The 9,164-nt window shown below is 37.5% G+C and overlaps 1 protein-coding gene across 1 annotated transcript in view; it reads left to right on the top strand.

The window, feature by feature from the left end:
* Positions 1–9,164, top strand: part of LOC112158227 (rho-associated protein kinase 2) — a 41,070-nt gene that overhangs the window by 11,455 nt on the left and 20,451 nt on the right. The window contains exons 7-11 of the mRNA XM_024291478.2: positions 763–901; positions 2,948–3,039; positions 5,508–5,667; positions 7,814–7,907; positions 8,000–8,079. Of these exons, the coding sequence (XP_024147246.1) occupies positions 763–901; positions 2,948–3,039; positions 5,508–5,667; positions 7,814–7,907; positions 8,000–8,079 (565 nt within the window). The remainder of the gene's footprint in view (positions 1–762; positions 902–2,947; positions 3,040–5,507; positions 5,668–7,813; positions 7,908–7,999; positions 8,080–9,164) is intronic.

The raw sequence follows: 9,164 nt of genomic DNA, 5'->3' as shown, positions 1-9,164 counted from the left end.
CTCCAAAACAGCCTAAAAATAGTAAAAAGCCTAAATTAGCCAACACAGCTAGCATGCAGCTGAAATATTAGCTAAACTCTTAATTGGACAAAAAAAGGCCTAAATTAGCTAAAATAGCTAGCATATAGCTGAAATATTAGCTAAACTCCAAAACAGCCAAAAAAAACATAAAAAAGCCTAAATTAGCTAAAATAGCTAGCATTTAGCTGAAAAAAATGCTTTACTTTAAAATAGTCTGAAAAACGTAAAAAGCCTAAATTAGCCAAAACAGCTAGCATGTAGCTGAAATATTAGCTAAACTCCAAAACAGCCAAAAAAAACATAAAAAAGCCTAAATTAGCCAAAACAGCTACCATGTAGCTAAAAAATTAGCTGAACTCCAAAACAGCCTAAAAACCCGAAAAAACCTAAATTAGCCAACACAGCTAGCATGCAGCTGAAATATTAGCTAAACTCCAACACAGCCTAAAAACAGAAAAACGCCTAAATTAGCTAAAATGGTTAGCATATAGCTGAAAAAATGCTTAACTTTAAAATAGTCTGAAAAACGTAAAAAGCCTAAATTAGCCAAAACAGCTAGCATGTAGCTGAAATATTAGCTAATCTCTAAAATAGCCTAACATATCTTAGTAAAAATATATTTTGTCAAACGTATACACCTAAGAAATAAGTGCAAGATAACATCGGGTCATTAATAACAATAAAATAAAATGATCTGGAGGATCAGATATAATTACAACTAATTCTTGCCTCCTCTTACAGGTGAAACTCCCTTCTATGCCGAGTCTCTCGTCGGAACGTACGGCAAGATCATGAATCACCAGAACGCCCTCGTCTTCCCAGATGACGTGGAAATGTCTCAGGAGGCGAAAGATCTCATCTGTGCCTTTCTTACCAACAGGTTCACACAGAATTGTTTTGTTTTTATTATAGCAAATGACTAAGTTCTGCATAAGTTATGAGCTGATGCTTTGATTCATGATAGTCTTCGCCGGGAAGCGACGGTGCCAAACCGTCTCACCTTATAAATATGCAGCCGGCGTCTATTTTGGGAAACGCCACAAACATTCACTCCCACCTTACATGCAACATGGATCGCTCCAAAATGCCTCAATTCTGGGCTGACATCAGGTGCATGAAAGGAGTATGTTCTCAGTTTGTGGACCCACCCCCTGGAAGGAACTACTTCCTGTTTACATTAGTGACCCCACCCCTGAGAGAGCTCAAACACTGGCTCTTTTTGCTGCAACACAGAGCAGCCTTTCATTTTTTTTCCTGTTTATTTACCTATTCAGTCACTTACTCCACAGTCTCGTATTCACTCAGCCCACATACTCTGTCACCGTCTGCCCATCTACTGAAGCACAGCTGCCTCCCACTCTCTCATTCTTGTCTTTTTCATGAAACCTTACTTTCACATAGTGCTGCCACAAACGATTATTTTAATAATCGACTAATCTCCGATTATTTTTTCAGTTTAGTCGACTAATTGGGTTATGCACAAACTGGATGTAAAGCAGACATCTTAACCATCTTTAGCTTTAAATTAACTAAAAACTAGATATATTCACACTATCTGCTAGTGTGAATAGTTTAAGCTGAATTTGGCCGCTGAAGATGCCAGTGCGGATAGCTAAAGATGCTGAAATTGATAGCTGAAAATGCTGAAGCTGATATCCAGGTGAAATATTAGTTAAATGCCAAATTAGCCTAAAAAAATAAAAAAAAAGCCTAAGTTAGCCAAAATGTGTAGCTGAGATATTAGCTAAACTCAAAAAATACCTTAAAAAAACAAAATAGCCTAAATTAGTCAATACAGCTAGCATGCAGCTGAAATATTAGCTAAATTCCTAAACAGCCTAAAAAAAATATTTAATTTTGCCAATAAAGCTAGCGTGTAGCTGAACTATTATCTAAATTCCAAAACAGCCTAAAAATCGTTATTTTGCCAATACAGCTAGCATATAGCTAAAATATTAGCCAAATTCCAAAGTAGCTTAAAAAAATAAAATAGCGCAAATTAGCCAAAATAGCTTACATGCAGCTGAAATAGTAGCTAAACAACAAATTAGCTTAAAAAACTGAAAAAATCCTAAATTATCCAAACAGCTAGCGTGTAGCTGAAATATTAGCTAAATTCCAAAATAGTTAAAAAAAAAAAAAAATTAGCCTAAATTAGCCAGAATGGTTAACATGTAGCTGAAATAGTAGGTTAACAACAAATTCGCTTAAAAAAAATTAAAAAAAAAAATCCTAAATTAGCTAATACTGCTAGCTTATAGCTGAAATATTAGCTAAACTCCAAAACAGCCTAAAAAAAACAAAAAAAAGCTTAATTTAGCCACAACAGCTAGCATGTGGCTGAAATATTAAACACAAAAATAGCCAAAAAAAACTCAATAAATGCCAAAATACTCCAAAAAGCTAGCATAATGCCATAATAACTTTCAACATTACTACACTCTGACTCCATATAATACAAAGTAACGACTAATCGATCATTAAATTAGTCGTCGACTATTTTAATAGCTGATTAGTCGTCAATTAGTCGACTAATTGTGGCAGTCCTACTTTCATACTCGCCTTTCTTGATGCCGGTTTCTCCATTCTCCCTCTTCAGCCGGCCTTGCCTGCATCCTCATGCAGGGGTTTGACTTTCTCTTCCTCCTCTCCACCCCTGCCCTCTCCTCCTTATGGGTGGAACGTCCCACACATGGTAAACCCAAAGCGCCACACCCCTCTGCAGCTCTCTACCCAGAGGTGGAGCGAACGCTTTAGAGTCTGGAAGTTCCTCTCCATCATGCCGGTCAGCGTGGTCACCCCCTTCCTTCCGCCTGAGTGGGACGACATGTTAGTGATGGAGGCCGGAGGGGAGGGCCGCCGCGTGTGACGCCTTCACAGACCGACTCCGCGCTCAGTCTGACCGCTCGCTCCCGTCTCTACGCAGGGAAGTTCGTCTGGGTCGCACCGGAGTGGACGAGATCAAACGCCACCCCTTCTTCAAGAACGAACAGTGGACCTTTGACAACATCCGTGACAGTAAGTGCGCACACATGCATGGTTTTTTTTTTCTTTTTTTTTTTGTTAAATCCCCCACAGTGCAGGTGCAGATTTTCATCTCCATCTGTGGTAACTCGCGGTTCAGCCGTGTTGGCATTTCCCTCTTATCTCCAGCCCATTCCTCTGAAGGTCTGTTTCGCTTTAGGCTGGAGACTGAAGTTTATTTCGAGTTCTGAGCCAGTTAGTCTGCATATATGGTGCACATGCCCTGCAGCTGCTCCTCTTAGGATGCAAAAATGCACGAAAAAATACAGTTATTTAAAAAAAGATCTGCATGCATGTTTATAGTGATCCCTCGCTGCATTCTAAGAAATAATATATATGTTTTAATAAATATTGTAGATGTTTTAAGGCAATAAAACCCCTCGCTACACACTTTAAATACTTTTCTCAAACAGACAAGTAAAAAAAAAATTAGAAATTTGTTCGCGATCGAATATTTTTGTGTATTTGGCGAACCAAACCAGTTCTGTATAGGAGACGTAGCATGGAGGAGGCTAACTGACAGCCAATCAGGACGCAGAAAACAATCAATTGATTTAATAAAAATTTAAAAAAAGCTTAATTTAGCTAAAACAGCTAGCATGAAGCTGAAATGTTAGCTAAACTCCAAATTAGAATAAAAAAAAACAAAAAACAATCCTAAATTAGCCAAAACAGCTAGCTAGTAGCTGAGATTATTAGCCAAACTCCAAAATAGCTTATAAAACAAATTAGCCTAAATTAGCCAATATAGCTAGCACACAGCTGTATTATTAGCTAAGCCCCAAATTAGCCTAAAAACTGAAAAAAAAACTTCTAAATTAGCCAAAACAGCTAGCTTGTAGCTGAGATTTTAGCCAAACTCCAAATTAGCTTAAAAACAAAATAGCCTAAATTAGCCAAAATAGCTAGCACACAGCTGTATTATTAGCTAAGCCCCAAATTAGCCTTAAAAAATGAAAAAAATCCTAAATTAGCCAAAACAGCTAGCTTGTAGCTGAGATTTTAGCCAAACTCCAAATTAGCTCATAAAACAAATTAGCCTAAATTTGTCAAAATAGCTAGCATGCAGCTGTAACACTTTATAAGCCTCTAATTAGAATAAAAAAGAAACGAAAGAAAAACATCCTAAATTAGCCAAAACAGCTAGCTTGTAGCTAAGATATTAGCAAAAAAAAGAAAAGTTGAATTAAAAAAAATCTACGAAACAGCAAAAAATTTAACCGAAAATGGTTCACTCTATATAAAAAAGCGTAAGCAGACAAACTCTTTAAGGGAAAAAATTGTATAAAATGATAAAAAATTAAGCTTTACATAAAGTGTAGCTAAAATTAACAACCAAATATGTATTTCTTTACTGTTGTCAAATATGATGTCTTTAAATTTGAGTTTTTCTTTCATTTCCTTTTAGCACATCATTGATCACTGCAGGGATCGTACTCGAGTCTGTTTGGTGTTTTTTGACTTGCTGTGCAACAAATCAAATGTGATGCTTTCACATTAACTTCACACAATCAAAATATGTTATCATTTGAGATCATTTCACATGAAGCGATCCTCTTTCCGAGGGTTTTAAAAGCAGGTCGGGGGGGAAAAGGTGGATTTAAAGGGGACCTTTGTGCCTCTTCCTGCCTCTCTCCGGTGAACCTGCCTCTGATTAGGAAGACCGTCTGCAACATGAAACCGCCGCTCTTCGTGTTTGCACATGCGTGGCCACATTCCAAGCGTGACCCCGCTTGCATCCTGGGGTCCTGCAGCGCTGCAATAAAAAGATCCTTTTCTTCCAGTTATTTTTATTAAACATTAAGCTGGAGTCGTGGATGAATGGGACGGCAGGCCGTGTCCCCCGCCATCGCGCTGGGCGGGGCAGGGCGTGCAGCCCGCTGTAATGAGAAGGAGGGTTTTTCTCGCTCTTTAGCTCTTACTGCGGCCACGGCTGCCTGTCATTAGTCGCCTGCTATCAGAGAGCATTCTGGGAAGTGGGGCCACAAGGGCCTCCATGTCTGACCGCACCGCACTTTTTTTTGTTCTTCTTGTCACCATGGATTCCTGCGTTCAGGTCCTGGTGGGTTTGAGGAGCTAGATCTCCTGGTTGGGATCTATTTAAAGCCTAAAGTTGAAGTTTTATCTGATTGGGCCTTTCCTTTATGCTCCTGAGAGGAGAGTCGAGGGAGCGTTTGCTGCTGGCGGGGTCCAGCTTCGTTTGTGAAAGGCAACTGTATGCGGCGCACAAAGCCCGCTCTGTGCAGCGGTGTGAAGCTCACGCCAACCTGCAGAAAGGCGGCCTCCAAGCGGGGCTAAACTTGGCCGCTCTTACTCAAACATATTAAAAAATAAAGGAAATACTTTCACAGACGTTTCTAAACTGTGAGCATGGATGTGTAAAAACAGAATCTGTGTCTGTTTTGAAGTGTTTTCGGTTTGCGGCGGCTCCATAACTCTCCCCCTCTGGCTCTGTCTTCCAGCTGTGGCTCCAGTTGTGCCGGAGCTGAACAGCGACATAGACACCAGCAACTTTGATGACATAGAGGACGATAAAGGCCATGCTGAGACGTTTCCTCCACCCAAAGCCTTTGCGGGCAACCAGCTACCATTTATTGGCTTCACATATTTCAAGGAGAACCAGTAAGTCACACGTATCAAAGTCAAGGCCCGGGGGCCGGATCCGGCCCTCCAGATCATTTTATTTTGTTATTAATGGCCTGTTGTTATCTTGTGCTTATTTCTAACTTGTATAATTTTGACAAAATCTGTTTTTAATGAGAGTAAAATAATGAAAGTTATTTAAGCTTTAAGTTGATTTTTTTTATAATATTCCTGCCTTTTTAATATTTATAATTATGTCTAAAAGCTACAGTTTTAAAAGCTTTTTCGACTTTTAGCATTTACTAAGATTTTTTGGGGCTATTTCAGAGTTTAGCTACATGATAGCTATTTTTCCTAACTTAGACTTTTTAAAGGTTTTTTTTGGCTGTTTTGGAATTTAGCTACTTTTTCAGCTACATGCTAGCTGTTTTGGCTAATTTAGGATTTTTCATCTTCAGTTTTTTAGGCTAATTTGGAGTTTAGCTAATATTTCCACTACATGCTAGCTGTTTCGGCTAATTTAGGATTTCTCTTCTTCAGTTTTTTAGGCTAATTTGGAATTTAGCTACTTTTTCAGCTACATGCTAGCTGTTTTGGCTAATTTAGGATTTTTCTTCTTCAGTTTTTTACGCTAATTTGGAGTTTAGCTAATATTTCCGCTACATACTAGCTGTTTGGCTAATTTAAGCTTTTGTTGTTTTTTAGGCTGTTTTGGAATTTATCTACTTTTTCAGCTACATGCTAGCTGTTTTGGCTAATTTAGGATTTTTCTTCTTCAGTTTTTTTAGGCTAATTTAGACTTTAGCTATTATTTTTGCTACATACCAGCTGTTTTGGCTAATTTAAGCCTGTTTTTTCAGGCTAATTTGGAATTTAGCTACTTTTTCAGCTACATGCTAGTTGTTTTGGCTAATTTAGGATTTTTCTTCTTCAGTTTTTAGGCTAATTTGGAGTTTGGCTAATATTTCCGCTACATGCTAGCTGTTTTGGCTAATTTAAGCTTTTGTTGATTTTTAGGCTGTTTTGGAATTTATCTTTTTTTTCAGCTACATGCTAGCTGTTTTGGGTAATTTAGAATTTTTCTTCTTCAGTTTTCAGGCTAATTTGGAGTTTAGCTAATATTTCCACTACAAACCAGCTGTTTTGGCTAATTTAAGCCTGTTTTTTCCGGCCGTTTTGGAATTTAGCTAATATTTCAGCTACATGCTAGCTGTTTTGGCTAATTTAGGATTTTTTTTTCTTCAGTTTTTTAGGCTAATTTGGAGTTAGCTAATAATGCCGCTACTTGCTAGCTGTTTTGGCTAAATTAAACTTTTTTTTATTAGACCTTTAGGGTAATTTGGCATTTAGCTAAGATTTTATCAGCTATGATTTCAGCTGTCAGCATTTTTAGTTATCAACTTCAGTGTATTCTACTATTAGCTTCATTGATTTCCGCTATTAGCTTCAGTGTTTTTAGCTATCAATTATGGCATTTTCAGCTATTAGCACTAACATCTTCAGCTGCCAAATTCACCTTACAGCATTCACACTATCATTACTACAGGTAATGCTTTATATCTAGTTCATAATTATGTTAAAATGTTACTGTTTTAAAATTTAGTTTTAGAATGTTTATCCTGTTCCGCTCTTGACCTAAGGTGTGTTTTGGATTTTGGGCCCCTTATGCGATTGAGTTTGACTCCCCTGTAGTAAGTGCTTAAATCTATCATACTCCCTTTTTGTTTTTTTATATAAAGGTGCAAGAAAAATGTGTAAAAAATATTTTTCCTTTAACCAAATAGCTTTTAAGTTGTGATTTAGACTAAATTTTGAGGTAAAAAATGACTATTTTGTATGATCTTATTTTTTCCAAAGAGCATAAATTGTTCTGAGATGAAAAAAATCCCAAAAGAATCAAGTATGTGGTTAAAAAGAATTACTTAGAAATGTACTTTTACCTTTTTTGTTTACAAAAAGTGCAGCTGCATTTACATTTCTCTGTTTTTCCCCCCAAATGGTATTTTCCACCTCAGAGCTTCAGCGATGAAGCAAACATTAAATCATAATTCGTCACACGGAGGTGACAAACCTCTGGACTTTATAACCTGGTTACGGCTACATTTTCTCACATGAATGCCAATGTTTGAGCCTTTAAAAAAGCAAAACAATTCTCGAGCTTTTTTTAATTTTCCTTTTCTCTTAGGTTGTTGAGTAACAGTAGCAGCAGTTCGGAGGAAGAATCGAAGGACTTCAAGGAAAAAGAGGATAAAGAGAACTCTTCCAACAACAAGAAAGAGGTTTGTGAGGTTTTAACATAAACTCAGAGATAAAATGTGACTTTTGGCTACAGATTTGAATTTTTATGATCGGTTTGTTTGTCTCGGAACAGCTTAAAAAGAAAGTTGATCAGCTGGAGGAACAGCTTGACCATGAGATGCAAGCTAGAGATGAGCTGGAGCAAAAGTGCAAGTATGAGTGGACGCGCAGACATGTATCCTACACAAGCCACCGATATGTTAATGAGGCGTTTTGATTAAAACAAAATCAAGATTAACCTTTAAAAGCATTTCCAGTGGTCTTTTAATTGGGATTACGCCGTTTTCCATGATATAATTTTCTGCAGAGCGGCTTTAGTTGATTAGAAATTCCCCTCTAAAGTTGCAAACATTCGTTGCGGGTTCAAGAACGCGCTTTACACGGCTTTTTCTACTGTTTACTAGCGCTTGTCCACCACCTACACATTCGGTAGAGGCTCAGTGTGAAAAGTCAAAGTGGCGCAAATCTCATAAATCTTGCTCCAGTCTTTTCCTTTTACAGCTTTATTTATAAAAAGAGCTGGGTTGACAAAAAGTGATCTGAATCAATCTAAACTTAATAATTCAATAATCAATCCATAAAAGTAGAGATCAATCTAATGTCAAAGTCTGCTAGCTTGATGCTAACGTTTAATTAAATTTCCCATAGTACGGCTAATGCTAAGCATACATTGCTGACTAAATGAACATCTTTATAAACTCACATTCATTCATTTTCCAAACTCTTTTATGGAAATATTTTTTTAAAGCAGGGGTCTCCAAACTACGGCCCACGGGCCGGATCCGGCCCTCCTCCGGATCTGGCCCGGCCCCCCATTTTATGTCTAAATTTGACATTTTTTAAGGGTTTTTTAGGCTATTTTGGCATTTAGCTAACATTTTAGCTACATGCTAGCTGTTTTGGCTAATTTAGGCTTTTTTCAGTGTTTTAGGCTAATTTGGAGCAGCTAACATTTTAGCTACATGCTAGCTGTGTTGGCTAATTTAGGCTTTTTTCTGTGTTTTGGGCTAATTTGGAGTAGCTAACATTTTAGCTACATGCTAGCTGTTTTGGCTAATTTAGGCTTTTTTCAGTGTTTTAGGCTAATTTGGAGTGGCTAATAGTTTAGCTACATCCTTGCTAATTTGTAATTTTTTTCGTTTTTTCAGCTAATTTTAGCATTTAGCTAATATTTTAGCTAGCTATCAGCTTCAGTGTTTTCAACTACCAGCTTCATCATTTTTAGCTATCAATTTAAG

The sequence above is a fragment of the Oryzias melastigma genome, linkage group LG24 (assembly GCF_002922805.2).
Source record: "Oryzias melastigma strain HK-1 linkage group LG24, ASM292280v2, whole genome shotgun sequence".
Classification (NCBI taxonomy): Eukaryota; Metazoa; Chordata; class Actinopteri; order Beloniformes; family Adrianichthyidae; genus Oryzias; species Oryzias melastigma.
The sequence above is the reverse complement of the archived record's forward strand: the minus strand, read 5'-3'. Positions and strand labels throughout refer to the sequence as shown.